Source organism: Lasioglossum baleicum, chromosome 8 (assembly GCF_051020765.1).
Source record: "Lasioglossum baleicum chromosome 8, iyLasBale1, whole genome shotgun sequence".
In the NCBI taxonomy this organism is placed as follows: Eukaryota; Metazoa; Arthropoda; class Insecta; order Hymenoptera; family Halictidae; genus Lasioglossum; species Lasioglossum baleicum.
Window position 1 is genome coordinate 4,148,914 of NC_134936.1, and position 19,616 is coordinate 4,168,529.

A 19,616-nucleotide genomic window follows, 5' to 3' on the forward strand; every position below is an offset into this window, starting at 1 on the left:
TTGATGTATTAAAAAATACCTCATTCCATTTTAAAAAATGAAGGTGACCTTGATATTTCTAAAAAACTGACATAAAACCAAAATTTTTTTGGCATCGCGTCAGTCCCATTGTACCATTTAACTTTGTCCTTACCATATTTTATGTATCTTTAGAAACAGAAACAACAAAGACATTTGTGGTGCAAACGTTAGGTGATTCACCCTGTATAATAACTCATCTCCAAAAATTGAACTTTTCTTTCTTTAAAACTATTACAATTAGCAAATTATTTCTTTTCGTTATAAATTATAACTCGAAGATTTTAGTTCGACTGTACAGTCATTGAAAAATAGATAACTTTTTATTTGGCTTCTCTATTTTGTAATTGATGCACAAACTTTCAATTTTGCATGAACAACATCCGCAGTCTTTTTTAACTTCCCGATTTTATAGGGAAGTTATTGTAATGACCCCGAAAATCGAAAATCGATTTTTTAGCAGATCTTCACGTTTCATGGTCATTGCAGTCATTTTAGACTATTTTCAGCAAAATGTTCGTATGCGTGTGTGTGTGCGTATGTATGTCCGTTTGTATGGTATCAAATTTTTCGTTAACGTTTTCTGAAAAAGTAACAATGCGATCAGAATAATGAATGATGCAATCGATGTGCCCCGCTGTAACTTAGAGCTGATTAGATTTTGGTCCACTTTCGTCCAGTAGGTTTTTAGTTTTTTTAGTTTGTTTCGATAAAAGTTCATTCAACAATGCAATTTATACGAGAGAACGGAAATTTTCCACCGAAGAAACAAACGTAATTACATAAAAAATTAAAAAAAAAAATTTTTTTTTGTACCTTATGCTAATGTTTCCGCTTACAATAATCGAAAATTATCCCAATGCAAGAGTGAGTTAATCATCTCTACTCCCGAGAATACATTTTCAAAGAATATCGATGAAAGTACAAAAAAAATTTATATTTCTATCTTTAAAAAAACAATCAGTTCAAAACGAATTATCAACTGAGATTAAATTGAAAATTAATATAAAATATATGATAATTATTAATAACATTGATCTTGAAGACGGATTGGTTAATGGAGCACACACATGCGGAATATTAAAATATATTACTTTTCAAGAAAATACTAAAATTCCGTCTATATTGTGGTTAGATTTTCAATTGGCCAGTGTAGGAGTGAAAGTAAGAACTCGTTATCGTTATTATATGAAAAATGCAAATATTCATCAAAATTTAACACCAATAATAAAAATATCGAATCAAGTAAATATGTCGAGTGAGGAAAAATATCAAATCACACGTAGTCAATTTCCAGTGGTTCAGGGCCCGCTCTAGGGGGGGGGGGGACAACCCGGGCATTTGCCCGGGGAGCCAAAATTTAGGGGCGCCATTTTGGCTTTGGCTGTAAGTGTGAGAAAAATAATGATGTTTTAAATATTCTAAAAAAAGGTCATTTTGTTCAGCGCGGTGCTTAGTGCTTAAAAAGGGGCGGCAATTTGTTTTTTTTGCCCGGGGCGTCGTAACCGCTAGAGCGGGCCCTGAGTGGTCCAGCGGAATCAGGGACAAACATACGAGAAAAGTATGTTTGAATTTTAAAACATCAGAAAAACGAACTTTACAAATGTTGTATGTAGCACTGAGCAGAGTTTCAAAATTGAGCGGTTTATATATTTTGGGACAATTTAAATTAACAGTATCGAAGAAAACCAAGATCAATACTGCAAACCCGGATAATGAGGAGATGTATCGTTTGCGAAAAAACTAATTCAGACAATTTATTTTGCAACATTAGTACGCTATAACAAGGAACCAAGCGAGCAACGAGCCTACGATGTTCGTTTAATGCGACGCCATATAGCAAACATTTTGATAAGTAGAAAACTATTGAATTTCCCTCAAAATGTATAATCTTATTAAAACGTACTAAAAATAATGATAATATTATAATATATTGCAACTAACGAATCGGGAAGTTCTTTGTGTGGCCCTTGGAGAGTCACACACCAAATAAAAAACGTTAATAGCTGCAGGCCCTACTAGCCATGCGTACCACTAACCCTCTCGCTAGAGCAGTCCTACCCGCGAGCGAGCAACAATAACCCTCTAGTATAAGTATGTATTTGTTGACATTTGATGCAATTTTATTGTACCCAATATGTACAGGAATGAAATGATTGACGCAATTAACTGGTCGTTTCTGTAATTGTAAATGTATACAAGTCTGAGATAACCGTTCTACTAATTCTAGAACTTGAAGCAAGCAATAAGTAAATCAGGAATAATCTTCAAATCGTTCGACCATTTTGAATGATTTTTTAAACTATTAAATAATTTATTATTTAGAACAGAAGTAGTAGAAAACTATCAATGATAGGTATTTATGTCATAATATGTATAAGCTGGATTCAGAAAGTTTCTCTAAAAACGAAACTTTTATAATACACGAATATAAATAACACTACATTTGCAATTCTCACTGGGTAGGTTTAAAAGTTTCGTAATTAAAATCTAGGAATATATGAATTTATCGATCAGGCGATCGAAGGTGTGTTTGCAGAGGAACCAATCAAACGGAAACATTTTTTATTTAGACAAAATGGCTAAATAAATCAAGAACCAATATAGTTCTAATTGATAACATTTGTACTTTTACTAACAGTTTACCTGTTAAAAAATAACAATATTTTAAAAATTATTTTCCTATGCATACAAGTGACAGTAAAATTGAATTTTTTCTTTTGCAAATAGCATAAGTCAAATATTAGAGTAATAAATATTACTATGAAGTAGAAGATTAATTAACAAATTAAAAAACGTAAACTAATCTTTTCGTTAAAATTAAAATTTATTGCTGCATTAATATTAGCCATGATAATTAACCCTTTTCTGTATTTTAACGAGTCACAAAGTGTAACAAATATGAACGTTACGTGTTCCTTTTTAAATGAAATAAAATTTGATTCGTTTGTAATCAATATTTAAGCATTAAAATAAATGCAGCCATACAAAAAATATAAATTTTCTTTCCTCTTTTACGATATTTTTGGGGATGTAGACGTTTTAAGCACTGTATCTGTAAAGAAAACGATACGGCAAGTGGTTATAAGAAAGGTATACAAGATCCTTATATTGTTATTGTGTATCAGTCACGGTGTAAAAATGTTAAGTAACACATAATTGACGTAACACGTTATTGTTCTTGAGTAAATGCCTCTTTATCGGATGCAGTAAAAATAGAATCAGTTGAACAATTCGCAAAACGCATTAGGAAACACCATAAAAAGATATCATTCATAATTTTTGAGATATTTGCCCTGGGAATTTAAACTGGGACACCCTTCCATTAATCATGCTGCACTGTTTGATAGTTCTAGTATTATTAACTATATAAACTCTTATTAATATTACTGAAGATGTTCCGAGTAGGTACATATTAATTATTTGTGTCAATCCGCTACCTTTATTTTGTTGAGTAACGTGTCCGTTTTACCGTCTCCGAATTTATGCGAACGGTATGTTGCAGTTATCTGCTTTCTCATATTTTCCTATGTAATCAGTACTTAGTACTTACGCTACTTACTGCTTAATAGAACTTTGTACTGCACCCCAGAGAGAGAAATCTAATGGGGTTTGGCCCGAAACGCAATCTAGCCCCTAAACTGTTCTACGTCCTGCCTATCAATTTAAGTAAAGTTCAATAACTCATTGCAATCCTACATAATGTAAAGTTCAATTCTGAATTTTTGTCTATTTTGAATCGATGCTGATTGACACACATGTTTCTTGTACCTTTGAATATTAGGGAGAGTCTTGCAGTACAGACCGGGACAGTTCGGGAAAAAAGTTATAATTCTTGAACTAACAATAAGTAATTTTCGAATGAAGTACCTTATCGATATTATTATTCGATCTTATCGAGGTTTAGTAATCGATTGCTAAACCTTGTCATTTTATGTTTTTTTTATTGAGTAAAAAGTGATTTACAATTTCAATGAAAATTTAAAGAATGTACTATACTATACAAAATGTGTAACCCGCTCTGGTTGCTACTTGGGAAAACGGTTCCTCTAGTTAGGGTTACGGCGGGTTACAATAATCGCGCTTGGAAACCCGGGTTACGGTTCGGGTTAGGTGTTGGTTAGCTCAGGAGGATATAATGCGCATAATTTTAAGTAATCATTAATCTTTCTTTGAAATATGAAGACTCTTCAAATGTTCACAATAAAAATGTTAATTACTTACTCTCAACGCTATTGTCTTGTAAACGTTTCTTGGAACAGGATACTGATGCAATATGATTCTGGGATTTCTCCTTGATGGTGATAAACATGAATTCCTAAATTGCATAAATGCGTGTTACAAAGAGACAAAAATATCGTTGTAATACGTTCGCTATCAACGTTACATATTTGTGTCAACCACGATATTGTATTTTATGCACAGAAAGAAATGCATAGCGCAACGTTCAAGAAATCAACTTTTCCTTTTAACATTTGGTCTTTCAATAATATAAAAAGTACACGTGAAGTTTATGTCAATAGCCAAAATTTTCTACAACATTCAATGACATTTAAATGCAGTTTTCCATGCCGCAAATGCAAATTAATTCTTTGACCATCCTTGAACATAAAAGTCTACAATAATTTTTATAATTATAAAAGTATTTGTCAACAAAAATGTTAAAGTAGTTTCAAAAAGAAATTGAAAGTAATTATCCAGCTACATACCTAGTTATTGACACAAGGGTTAAAGAGACATATTGTGCCTAATGGTAATATCAATTATTAGCTTTTACAAAATTTATATGTTCTTGCGCTTTAATCTGTTAACTCTTTATACCGAGCATACTGGTTATGAAAGCATTTTATTTTAATGACGAACATACTCGTCATTAGACTGCGGGTCTTTATGCATTTATAGGTTCCCAAAATATGCAAAAAATGCTAGAACATAAAATTCCACGGAATTTAGTACGATTTTGATTAATTTCAAAACTACAAAAACTACTATCACTGCAAATAAGATTTTGCGTGATTCCATTTTCTTAAAATTTGCCCACAAAAATTGAAAATTGCATAAATACGGTACTCATATTGTAGCTAGCTTCAAATAATGCTAGCTAATAAAATAATGAAAGCTTAAAAATAATTTAGTACACGAGTGACTGTTCTTAAAATGAAACGAAGCCAACAGAACGGTGTATCTTATAGTAATCGAAATGTTTATTGTCGGATGGTAACTGTTTCGATGTTTTAATCACACGTACAAATAAGAGTGAATAAAAAGACTGCCAGTATTTCAAATAACAATAATATCATGATTAAATTTCGTTTGGATATTAAAAACCATGTGTATTTATAGTGAATATGAATTTATATGAACATTATTTATGTTTATATGAACATATAAAAACGCATTCGATCATGCTAGATACTTTCCGAGAAATAAATTTACAATACTCAAACTAATATCTTGATCGCAATCTTTTGTTTCGATTTGATGAATAAAATACTCTTCTTTCTTTGTTCGTGCCGAAGCAGACCGAGCGCGAGCGTGAGAATTAGTCATGGTCGGTTAGGATAATTTCGGTCACTCATCGTTCCAAGAAACGTTCTCTTACAGTCCTAAATTAAGTTATCTTCTCCAGCCACACCAAACGATAAGCAATAAAAAAGATCTCTAGGATACAGACTCTCACTCCGACATCCAAAATTCTTGCAGAGTAACATCCACCTAACAATAACAATCTGTTTAACCACCCCATCCATTTTCCACGGAATCGATCATGATAATTCCGAACTGGTGCAAAACACAACACAAGAATTCGACAAAAAACGAACACGTAGAGTACGAACGTAGAGCACGAACACCGTCTTCGTACGTTAAGTTATGCTTTTTGAAGAATAATTCCTCCGAAGGTCATTTGAAGGTCAACATATTATACATGGTTGAATTTGTCTTTTCATTATAGCTGTAATGTTACACTAATCAAAATACGTCGGCTCGTCTTTAAAAAAACGACGATTACCTTGAACTATCGAAAAATATGAGATAGAGAAAAAAGACATCTCCGTCACAATAATTGCCCCACTGAGCCCGGCGCGACGAAATGTCTATTGGCCGACTGTGGCAACTCGCGTCTAGGTCGCGCTCTGATTGGTCCGTGTTTTTCGTTAATAACTCCTAAACAAAGCCGCGGATAACATTTTTGCAAAGGAAAATGTCGCTTGAAATGGTCTCAGGAACCACTCCCTTTCGGGATTTTCACGAATTTTGGGACACCCTGTATACAATCGATATCGTTCTTTGAAAAGCACAGAATATGACATGACCATTCCATCTGGCACCAAGCGGGGTGGAGCGAACAACTTCAAAAGAAGAAAAGGCGATAGCGATTTTCTTATTTCGAAAGAAACATCGGCGTCTTATATCGAAAAAGACTGTATTAACGTGTCGTGTAGTTACAACTGCAGTATCCGAACGTTTCGTTGATTCATACTGACGTATCCTCTACCTTTTTTTTTTAAGAGTGAGGGGGAAAATGCCTTACGCACACCCCAGAAGGGGGTAGTGTGGGACTCGGGCCGCGGACCGTTTCTTTCATTCACTCGACCAGCATCTATCCGAGAACGACCACTCATGTTCTTGGCTGTATTCACGTATCCTCTACCTGAAATTAGAGTGTTTCACTTAAATAACAGAATCAATCTATCTATTTACGTAATTAAAAAAATGGGACATTGAACCTTAACACTAGGTTTACGGAGCTCTAAAAATAACTATTCCACATTATTTTATAAACTGTGACGTTGCAACTTTTGCGACGTCCCTTCTCCGTTAATTTCGCGCATATTTGAGAGCGATAAAGGACCGGACCGCCCTCTAACGGGACACGTTACTGATACAGGATTCGAGAGCGCTCCTCTAAGAGATTCCGATATTATCGAGGACCTCGTAATGACATCTGTCGCGCGTGCCGAGGACGGCAAGTTTCAGGGCCGTATATGGGACGTGCAGAAGAAACCACCGATCTTCCGAGTTGTCCCGGGAATTTAACAGACGACCCGCAGCCAGGAAGCGCCCGACGGAAAAGCAAATGGCCGATTTCGAGAAATTACAGCTTGGTGCGAGGACACTCGGCAAACAAACCGGAGGCGTCGCCAGGACAGTAGCTCTCTTAAACATCTCGTCCAAGGTGACTGACTGGAAGACCTGACGCCGTCTCGCCCCGTCAAGGGAGAGCTACCCGGGGATCGGTGCCCTCGTAGCCAAGAAGAGGAAACCCCACCGCCGGTCAAGAGAGCGATAGGCTCCTTGACCAATTTCGTGACTGTTCGGGGCCCTAGGACGCGAAGAGGGTACGCTACTGTGCCATAGAGTTTGCACCGTGGAAACACGCCATGGGCAATTCGGAAAAGCGGTTGAGTGGGGGGAACCGAGTTCGATCCGCTAGATTGCCGAAAATCGATGGATCACTGTCGCGCTGGCTATCGTAACACCAAGTCGCATTCGCCTTTAAGATCGTGTTCCGAAGTACGAATAGTAATTGCATCGCGAAAGAATCGAGCCCCGTTTGAGGTTCTCGTGCGTTTAGGACATCGTCCACCCGAGCTCCAGCCGTACTGCACGCTCTATCGGGAGCAGTTCCATTACAACCAGAACGGAAATACGCTACGAGAAACGGTAAGTCGCACTCAGTGATCCATTCGGTATTTCGTTGCGCGACGGCTCGACCTTCGTCGCGAGAGGACGAACGCTTCCCGTTCCGTCCTTGATAATTAGCTCGCATTCGTTTCGGGAATGCTTTGAGGTTTCGAGATTATTTTGAGAGAGTTTTCGTTTTTAAATTACGTGCGAAAGAGTGTTCTAAGAGGAGTCGCGTTTCGTGAGAGTAATCTATTCGGTATCTTTGCGTTTCTCGAATCCTGTGTCTCTCGCCGAACATCGTATTGTTTTCGTCGGCGTTCGATCGCGTAATCGTTAGCGTACGCGTCGGGGCGAATCACGCGCGGAAGTCATCGCGGCAGTCTCGCAGTTCGCCGATCATCTGCGCCTCGCGTTTCCGAAGTTCTATTACGAAAGAAACGGCGATAAATTCTAGCGATATCGTCGCGAGGAAGAACTGTAGGACAACCGCGCTGCTAACGACCATCTACTCGCTATTCTGTATGAAGAGCGAGGGCTCTCGGGTCGCGGCCCCGTGGCCGCAGATTTTGTAATTTACCGACTGCTACAATAAATAGCTCGAGACCATATCGTAGTCGAATTATTCGATTCCCTGTGAGATCCGTCCTGCCGGGAGGGCTGTCCGAGTCATCCCGTGTTCGAACCATCTGGCCTAGTCGCGACGTCACTTTCAATCCGCGTATCTCGAAGATTCGACTCTCGACCAGACTTGCCATATTCTGCGCGGTACCAGGCCCCTTACCGCTGCGCCACTCGCCCATCTGCTGGGCTAAGCAGATGCTCCCACTGGCGAGGAGTGGGGCAAGCCAGGCGGGCTTAGCCCAGCAGATGGGCGAGGGGCGCAGCGGTAAGGGGCCTGGTACCGCGCGGAATATGGCAAGCCTGCTCTCGACCTCGGCTTCTCCGAGCTCGAGCATTGTTCCGCGTTTCGTGTGGCATCCTTGCGGTGCCTGGCGCCCGAACCTTTCGTTTTTCGTGAGAAAATCGTCGAATCTTCGAGTCTCGTTTGTCTCGGGCGGACCGCGTGTACTCGGCTTGCACGCGGCCTGGTCTCAGCGCCTGCAAGGCCCGAAGTTAACCGGCTTTCGCGAGTCAAACCGCTCGTCGAAAAAAGGATAACGTGACAAAACATAACAAGAATGTGTATGCTCAAATTTTTGGCCATTTGTCCAATAATATATACCCAAAGAAATAAATTTGGTAAATAATTCCTCAGGGAACCATCTTTACAATCTTAACCTCCCGCATGCTATGCCGGAGTCATTCGTGGCCCATCTCAATAGCGGCGAAGACAAGTTCGAGTGACTGTCAACACGATTAGTGAAATATTGGCGTGGGTCAGAAATGACTCCGGCATAGGCCTCGAATTCGCAGGACTCCGAGGGCAGAGTTAGGCATTAATCGATTAAAATTTTAATAATGATTGATTGATTAATGTATAGGATTAAAAAAAGAAATCGTCGAAAAATCGACGATTGATTCAATCGATTAATGAAGTTAATCGTCAATCGTTGATTAAATGAAGAAATCATTGAAAAATCGGCGATTGATTTAATCGTCAATCGTTGATTAAAAAAAGGAATCATCGGAAAATCGGGTGATTTAATCAATATTGTTGAAGTTAATCGTCTCACGGTCTATCCATAAATTGTAATAGGGAGGGAGGGAGGGAGGGAGGGAGCGAGAGAGACAGAGAGAGCATAATAAATAATAATATATTTCAACAAAAACATGGTCGTAGCTTTACAGGAATAATAACTCCAAACATACAAGCACGTAAACAGAGTTTGTATTACGTAGACCAAATGACAATACACCTAAACTCAGTTTACATTTTTTTCAGTATTCATACAGTTCTGATTACGTATTTCATTTCGAAATTTCAGCAGTTAATCAATTATCCGATTGACGATTGATAATCGTTAATCACAACTAACGATTAAGAAGTACCTATTTAATCGTTAACCGCAATTAACGACCAAACGAGGAGATTAATTGTTAACTGCGATTAACGATTGAAGTAGAAATTTAGTCGTCAATCGTTGATTAAATTTTTGCCCAATTCTGTTCGAGGGTAATTAATTGCAAATTAACCCTCGCAAGGAATTGTCTAATAAGACAAAAATAGTAAGGTGTGGTCTCTTAGACCTTGACAAATGAATTTCATAAGTAACCTCGTTTTTAATCAATTTCGGATAAAGAATAATTTTATTCATATAAAAATTCTTTTCAAAAATCTGAATCTGGGGTCTCTGAGACCCCACATTATCTTGCGAAGGTTAAGAATATTAGAACCCGTCATTTTTACGGGTCCCGTAAACCTAGTGTTAAAGAATATATAATATTTCAACATTAAAATACTGTATAGTACATTTATAGCATGAAATTTCATAGACAACAACCATAGTGGTTAGGTTATTCAATGATAATTATTGTATTTATACCGGACATTTCTTTTCACATTATTATTATTATTCTTGTTCCCGACGACATGAACCATACGTATTCCATTGATTGATATTCGCAAACGCGTTTTGATCGCTTCGCTACATCGATCGCATTGCACTTAGGACTGAAATTTATACAATCGCACGTGTTTTCACGTAACCTGATCACATAGGCGGAGATCAGTTGCGCATACTTAAATCTTCTGCATAATCCCGAGGCCTGCTTAACATTCAGAAGCACGAGAGCATACCACGCTGATGCATATGCATTTTTGCGTCCGTTGCAACGTAGTATGTGCGGCGAAATGTATCATAAGAATCGCTATCAAACTGGCTGAATGATTCTCGACCAACCGGTTTTTAAAACCATTAAAAGCTTCATCTACCTACCGTTCAATTTTACCTTATCTTCGTGTGAAGATAACTTTCGTATTAAATTATTGTATTAGGTGTGCAAATAAGTTCTTTCCCCTTTTTGCCAAAAAGATTATTTAATAAATCAAGTACAAGATTACGTCTCAAAGCAACCACCCCCATTCTCTATAACCTTTTCCCACCTGGTGGGAACTTTATAAATTCTATCCTTGAAGAATGACGGCTGCTTGCTGCTTTTAAAATCATCAATACATTTTCGGATATCTTCTTGTGAGCTGAAGTGCTCCCCCAACGAGTGGTGTTGCAGATTCCGAAAAGGATGATAGTCTGACGAGGACTTCCCATCACAACGCATAAATTGTGTCCCACGTTCCTTTGGCAACGTGTGGCCGAGCATTGTCCTGCTGCAAAATCACGTGTCCTGTTCCTGGTACAGGAAACTGCTGTTTCTGCTCTAGCTGGTCGTATAAATTCATCAATTGATTTTGATAATATTCAGCAGTTATTGTCCCTCCAGGTGGAAGCAGTTCATAATGGATGATTCCTCGGAAATCCCACCACATAGACAGCAAAACTTTTTTGCTATGCCAGTTCGGTTTTCCACTGAAGTCAACGGTTCTCCAGGATTGACCCATGATTTCATTTTTCATCGCCAATAACAATTGTGTGCAGAAAACTTCTCCTTTTATGTCGTGAAAGCTAGACAGCAGCAGCGCCCGCTCTAGTGGATACATCGCCCCGAACAAAAAGATAAATTGCCGTCCCTTAACAATATATATATATTTTAAATAAAGGTACATATTTTTTATTTTCAATAAATATCAAATCATTTTATTTAAATTTGAATAAAAGCATATATTTAGAAAGAAACATATAACATAACATAACAAAACAGTAGAAATTAATTAAGAAATATCTGTACCTAGCCACAAATTGTTATCCATATAATTTTTTACATTTTTAAATGCTTTTAAAAATGTGTATTATTGCACAAACAACTACGCTAAAATCACAAAAAACTTTTTTTCTTACTTTCAGTTCTGCAAACTTTTGTATTACATCTTTTAAATTTACTTGATCAGCAATTTCATACTCAATTGCCAAAATGGCCAAACCATTAAGACGATTTTGTGTAGTAGTCGAATGTAAAAAGTTCTTAATTAATTTTAACACTTTACCTACCGCAAACCTATTAATAGGATTTTCAATAATTGTGCTGTACCGAAAGAAAGCAGAGAAATTTTCTTCTACATTGCAATCTTGAATGAAACTATTAGATGACTTTATTGAGGATGACTTGTTAGTTCAAAATGAAAATTGCTGTTGCTATTGAACGTTCCAGTAAAATGTGTTCAGCCATGTACCATAGATTTTTCAAAATTATGCAATGATCACCGGTCGGTAATGTGTTAACTTAGAGAAACTCCTTTCGCCACCTGCTACAGTTATTGGTATCGTTAGGAATATTCTTAAAGCAATAGTAAGGTTTGGGGCAAAATTTAACTTAAGCTTGGTACATTGCTTAGGCTTTCTTGTTAGCCCAAAAGCGTAGATACTGATGAAATTTCCTCTGCTAATTCTACCCCATTTATGTCAACAGTATCACCATCAGTTAAAACTTAAAGTGTTTAAGGGTGCGTTCCGTTTCACGCATAATGCGCATACACTGTATAGTGTAGTATAAGAGTCTCTATGCATACACTATACAGTGTATGCGCTTGAAGCGTGAAACGGAACGCACCCTTAGTAGCATTTTTTTGGACATGTTATATATATGCAAATCTAGCATCTAGTGCATTTAGTGCTAGAAAAAATCGATATGTGAAATTTTCTATTAATTGGGTATTTAACACATCAATATTTTTCTCATACTTACAGCCAAAATGGCGCCTTGGACAAATGTCCGGGTTGCCCGCCCCTAGAGCGGGCCCTGACAGCAGAAACCTCGGGTCTGTTTTTCCTATTCATTTCGCTTATTTCATGTGGGACCCATTGCCCTAACTTCTGAATCTTACCGAATTGTTTCAGTCGGATAGATACTGCCTGTCTGATGTGACTCCCAATCGTTTTGTCAATTCTTCTTGCGTCTGGGTCGGATTTTCGTTGAGCAATCCCTCTAACTCACCGTCATCGAACTTTCTCGGTGTACCTGAACGATCGTCGCCTTCCAAATGAAAATTTCCGGCTTTATATCTTTGGTGTCATTTCTTTGCATGTTCTGTAAGATACAGCGTTCTCTCCCAGTGCCGCGCAAACCATTTTAGTTGCTTCAACAGCTGATTTGCTAAACTGGAATGCAAAGAGTAAGCAGTGATGCTAATGATGCTTCTCGAACGTCATATTCTTTGAAATTGTTGCATAAGACTGAAAACTCTTGGAGCGCTCATTACGACTCTTCTTAAAGCTAAAAGAACACTCTTTCAGATAGCGCCACAATAAGGAAGTAATTCGAATTCAGTCAGAAGTTATGATCGTAGAAAAAAAGGGGAAGGAACTTATTTGCACACGTAATACATTTCTTTTTTACTGAAATACGTGTTAACTTTTAAAATCCGTTTATTTTAAGAATTACCTAAGTCTATTTGTTAACTGTTTTTTGTTGACTGTACTAACGTGTACAACTTGAAGTTAACTGTCGTAAACAACATTTTGCGGTTAAATATATTCAGAGTATTCAGAGAATGAATATAACAGATACACATTCTTGTTCCAGAATGTTTACCGCGACTAATGGTACCCAAAATACTTCATTTAGTAACCATATAAGCATATAAATAGTTGCATAAACACTTTAAATCGTAATATGATGAAATTATACATTTATTTGTGTTATAAAGAACGTTATATGAGAAGAATTAGTAATTGTCGTTGAAGTTTCATTGATTATGGAGCATACTGTGCATGAGTAAACGTTTCGAAAACTGTATACAAATTTGTTGATCCATGCATTTTTCAATAAGTTCTGGAGGCTTATTTAAATGTTTATTTATTGTACCGTTTAATTCACTTTAGAAGTAAAGAACTAAAAAATACCAAGAAATATCTCCTCGAAATTTATATGGCATTGATATTTAAGCTATACATATAGAGATGATCGTAACAAAATTTAGCTGCGAATATCTGCACCTCTGCTTGTCGTATCATTTCAAAGTTTTTCCAACAAGGGAAGTTAGACTTTGATTTTTGATTTATATTGTATTACATTATAACTCCTCAAAAGAATGAAAGGATCACTTGTGCGGACCCGAAAAATTGGTCCCACTTTACGTGATCATAACTTCGTCACAAATTGCCGTATCGATATCGTTAAACAATGGTTTGAAAGCCTGAAACCTCTAGTTTCAGATGCTCTGCTTCAAATTGTTGCTATGTTGGTTTTTTACAAAGTTATATCGAGATGAAGACAACGTTGACGGTTAACAAAAATTTTGTGCAACTTTGGAACATCACACGGGGAGCAACAAATTTTTTTGATAAATAGCGTTAATATCATTTGGAAGTGCTACCTTTCCTGTGTCAATTGTGTGGTTGTTGAATATTGTGCGATTTTTTTTATTCGAGTTATTCAACATTGAAGAGAATATGGGCTTTTTAACTTTGACTGACTGCAGCAAGCGAAAAAATTATCGTAGAATCTTGTGCAAAACAGCAATAGAAAGAGTGTTTCTTTATCTTCAAGGCACTCCTTTTGTTTTTTCAATTTCATTAACATTTCGATATGCCAGGTGTTTCTGAAAATATGCTTAAGAAATGCACAATTTCCATTTATCCACTAACTCGCTGTATGCCGGCGAGATATGATCGTAATACCATGATCCGAATGTCAGATTGAAATTTTGAGACCAGATTTGAAATCAGCGTGAAAAAATCTACGGGAAATAATGTATAGCATGTCAAAAAAAAAATTTTCCGCGCGTAGTACTGGAGAAACCACATTTTCTTGAAATTCTACATGCTTATCTATAATCTCCCTATTTTGGCCATATTCTGCGAAGTTTCAGCTTTAATGTAAAAAAATGTCATCCCTCTACCACATTTCTATCGAAAGTTCTTTGATTTTGAATCGAGTTTGGTCCAAAGTTTCCACTGTGGGCCGACGCGTCGGTAGCGTATTCAGAGATATCAGGCAGCCGCTGTACGTATGTAGCGCGCTAATTTCTGTGAAGCACTAACTTCAAACACAGCTGTCATAGGTAACAAATTGTCGCAGCGAGTTCATGGGGTACTCAAACGAATTGGAGGAATCTCTGCTTCAATCTGACGTTCGAATCATGAAATTGAAAAAACAAAAGGAGTGCCTTGAAGAGAAAGATACGCTCTTTCTATTGCTTTTTTGCAGAAGATTCTACGATAATTTTTTCGCTTTCTGGTGCCAGTTACATTTAAAAAGCCCATATTTACTTCAATGTTGAATAACTCGAATAAAAAAAATCGCACAATATTCAACAACCACACAATTTACACAGGAAAGATAGCACTTCCAAATGATATTAACGCGATTTATCAAAAAAATTTGTTGCTCCCCGTGTGATGATCCAAAGTTGCACAAAATTTTTGTTAACCGTCAATGTTGTCTTCATCTCGATATAACTTTGTAAAAAACCAACATAGCAACAATTTGAAGCAGAGCATCTGAAACTAGAGGTTTCAGGCTTTCAAACCATTGTTTAACGATATCGATACGGCAATTTGTGACGAAGTTATGATCACGTAAATTGGGACTTTACCAAATTGGTCCTTTAATTCTTTTGAGGAGTGTATTATAATCCACTAGGTTCATACATATTACTATTAGATATTAAAGAAATCTTTCATTTTACTCTGCGTTAATGAATTAACAGATTGTTGATCAATAGACAGCGGATTTTATGCAGTTATGACAAAAATGAGTCGGTGTAATTTAAAAAAGTAAAAAAATATCTATTAAACATATTCAGGAAGAAAATAAACTTTCACTTCACTCCGGTTGTTTGCAATTCAGGTACAACATTTTTATTTTGCATGAAAATCCGCTGTCTATTGATCAATGGTATTATCAACGGTAATCAAAGCAGAGAATACATTTTCTTCAATATCATCATATGTTTCTACGAAACTTCGTAAAACTTTTACTGCTGTTTTGGTTTGTTTAGCTTCCACGCTTGTGATTAATTTTGTCCCGAAATCTCCTACAGCATCGAACGCTGTTCGGTGGCGCGGCTGTCGCGTCGCGCGTCGTCGTGTTAATGATTTCTTCCGAAAAAAGTGCCTAATTATTTTATTTTTCGTGTACAGTAGTGGATACACATGTGAATAACTTGAATATCAATCACGTTTCAGGTACGTTCCTGCTGCTCTTCAGCACCGTCGCAGCTGACGTAGAACGATTAGAACGTCCGCCCATAATACTGCGCTACAAAGACGTTGCGTCGAACGCGTTGGGAGTGCCAACAGTCGAAAAGAACAATGCGATATCGAACAAAATACCGTTGGGAGTCGAAACGGAAGAATTTGCTCCGTTGGATAAACGCGACAAAAGGAACGCGGAGCCGGCGTTAAGCGAGCTTATAAAAGATGCTAAAGCGGAGGAAGATGAGAAGAAAGTGATCCACAAAGACTTCGAGGAGCAAGGGATAAGGCCACGGAACGAAGTCGACGGGTTGCCGACCTCGGATTCGACGAACAGAAGCTCGAAATTCGAGGAGACCCCTCGCGAAACTTCGGGGAAGAGTTCGAGCACGAAAACAATTTCCGACGAGTTCAACAGATTGTCGAGGACAAACGATTTGATCATTGTCACTACGAAGCCCGCGTTGGAGGAACCCAAGTTTGACCAAAAGACAAACGAAACGATTCCTCATACGGGCCACCATGAAACGAACAAAACCAATGAACCAGCTCCGTTCAAACAGGAACGTGAGACCGACACGCGAGCGAAACTGGGAAGTTCGTCGGAAGAGTCGGGCGTTCCCGCGTCAAAATTGGAAACGAATATGCTCGAAGCCCTGTCGACTGCGCATAAAACTCTTCCGACGGAGAAGCTTCACGAGAGGATCGCCAAGACGGAAGATCTAAGCCCGACAAAGAACGTCGAAGTGGCCGACCTGAAGGAAACGGATGAAAACAGCGGGAGCGGTGAGCCAATCTCGTTAATCAACGACACGTACGTCAACTACAGCCACCATCATAAAACCTCGACGGAGAAAAGCTTGGGGACGAGCTCGGGAGACCAGTCGAGAGTCATCGAGAGCGCCACTAACTTTATCTCTGAAGATAGTGCCATAACTCAGAAGCCCAGAGATCCGAAGGAGGACGTGGAGGTTGTGGGGAACGTAACGAAAAACGCGGCACAAAGAATCGAAGATCGACGACCTGAGAACACGACAAACACGGAGACGGAACTCGTCGACCAAGAACCGATCGACAACTCTACGCCGACTAGCGAGATCCACGAGCTGATCGATGAGAAGAACCAGCAGAAGTTAGTGGAATCGACAACTGAGAAATCGCGCAACAAGGAGACCGTGGAGCCACAGGATGCTTCTAGTCTCGTCCCTAGAGGCAGGACGATCGCGTTTTCGGGGATAAACGAGTTCCCGAATCAGGAAACAAAGCCGACGACAACCGCGAGGATCGATGTTCCGTTCTCGAAGAAGAATGCCACCGCCGAGAAGATGGCGGAGCTGAAGCCGTACCCCTATGTAAAATCGTCCGGCAAAGAGGAAACTCGCAACGGAAGTAATGATCAGGTAGATGCTACGACGGAGGAAGCTTCCGCGCTGGAGAACACGATCGGCAGGGGTCAAGCCGACGTGAAGTTCATTGTCACGGAGGCGTCGGACGTTTTGGAGAACAGCATTCAACAGTTCAAGCCGACGTATTACGAGAAAGCTGGTAACGAGTCCTCGACAGCGTCAACCACACCGCTGCGCCCGTCGATTCCAGTGACCACCGTGTCACCGGTGGCGTTGGTTGAAGCACAGCCGACGAACCAGTCGGCCGCAGACAGATCTATCGATCCGAGGACAATCACGAAAACCGAGGGGAAATCCGCGGCCACGGGAAATGATGTACCCCGGTGGGGCGAAGGTCGCGACGCGATTACGGACAAGGGAAACTTCGATATGACCGGGAACGGGATAACGGAAGTCAGCGTAAAACCGGAGAGTGATAATAAACGGGCTTACGGACCGCCTTTCCACGAAACCGTCGACCGAACAACGATTAAACCGCAAGGGGAGGCCGGTGTACCTTCGAACCCTGACATTCAAACGAACGCGGAGAGCTCTCTGCTGGTCCGCTCGACTTTGAACGCCACGGAGCTCGTTACGGAGTATCCCCTCGTCAAAGGGAATTCTTCCGAAGCGAATTCCACCGTCCCAACTGTTTCCGAGTTGGCCACCATGAAAACACTCGAGAACGTTACAACGCCGCCTACCGCCGTCGAGACAATTTCTACGAAAAACGTCACCGAACCATCCGGCACCTTAGACTCGAACGGAACGAACGAAATCCCTTCCGGTGTCACTGGCCCCCCCGGTTCCGACGAAACGCTGATGCCCTCCACGACAACGATCGAGTACGAATTCGTTGGGCTCACCGAAACGACCACTGTCCTCAGCCAAAATGGTACCGAGAACACTCCCGACGCGCACGAATCGACGAACGACGTCACCACTGTGCCAACGATTCAGGACCTGTTCGGTAATGGTTCCTCGAACGAGACCACCACGGTGAAAAGCTCGACGGCCACGGACAATCCTCTGATCAATGACACGGAGATCACCGGTAGCAACGAAAGATCGTCCAGCGTCCCGGTGACCGATCAAACGACGGTTCCCATGTCGACGATCAACCCGACCACGGAGTCCAGAGACGAACCAACGACCCAAGCGAACGTCATCGAAGAGGAGACTGTTCAAAGCTCGACCAGGGAGGACGAGAGCCAGAGAACAAACGATACAACGAGTTTCTTAACTACCGCTGCCGACGACGACACCGCCGTTACTGCTAGAACGGAAGAGTCGCTCCCGCCAGATTCCAAAGATTCTCAGTACGCGTTCAATGTTACCGAAACGCCAGCCGAGTCCACGGTTGCGGCGAGTGTCAGCACGACAGGTGCCACTCGAGTGGATAGTACCAGCCCCTTTGTGCCAACCAGTCCGCGCCCAGGGATCCCACTTTCGAGCACCGCCAGCACTCCAGCTGCTTCCGGCACGCCGATGGAGACGACAGATGACACGAAGATGTCACCCGCCCAGGAGGAGATCACTTCGTTGGTGCGTATCGTCATGGAAGGCACGTGGAATGAAATTTGCCCGAAACTGGATGAACTGAAGTCGGCGCTTGCCAAGATTTTGGCCACCGGCACCAAGAGGTGAGTGGGTTCATTTTATATTTTATAAACTGCTTGCTTCGCTTCGCAACTTTTGTTTCAATAAATAATTATATAAATTTATTTATTGTATTAGTTGATTGCAGAAGTTCCTGCACGATTTTCGTGGATGTCGCAAACTGCACTGCACGGCGGAGTGTAAAAAGAAAATTATACAGTGTGAATCAGGAATCGTGATCAGTAGAGATTACTCTGTTATCAGCTGTCCGATCGAAAATGTTTTTATCAGGTGTAGCATGGTTTCAAGAAATTTTTTCTAAATAAAATTAAAAACGCAATTTTTTGCAATCTTTTAAATGTTTTGATACGTTTCCGAATTCGCCTTGAAATCCACTAACAAATAGGCGTAAAAAATTATAGAAAGTCTAATGTAGAAGGTCTCCTTATTCGGTTTTCGCGTATATCTCGGACACTATGCGTCCCAGCGATAAGACCATTCCATACAAAATTAAAGCTGACAAAATGTGCCACAGGATTGATTGGATTCAGTTTTTCGCTATCTCGCATAGTTGCCGAGATATCCGCGCTCAAAGTTCACTAATTGTGTTGAAGAGTTCTTTTTCATAATTTGTGAACTTTGAGCGCGGATATCTCGGAAACTATGCGTCCTAGCGATAAGACCATTCCATACAAAATTAAAGCTGACAATATGTGCCATAAGATTGACTCTATTCAGTTTTTCGCTACCTCGCACAGTGAAAAAGAAATTTTTGCCTCACGTTTTTTGCCTTATT

The 19,616-nt window shown here is 39.6% G+C and overlaps 1 protein-coding gene across 5 annotated transcripts in view; it reads left to right on the top strand.

Moving 5' to 3' along the window:
• Positions 1–19,616, top strand: part of LOC143211668 (uncharacterized) — a 267,501-nt gene that overhangs the window by 191,858 nt on the left and 56,027 nt on the right. For all 5 annotated transcript variants that reach the window (XM_076429526.1, XM_076429523.1, XM_076429522.1 and 2 more), the window contains exon 5: positions 15,828–18,864. In XM_076429526.1, the coding sequence (XP_076285641.1) occupies positions 15,828–18,864 (3,037 nt within the window). The remainder of the gene's footprint in view (positions 1–15,827; positions 18,865–19,616) is intronic.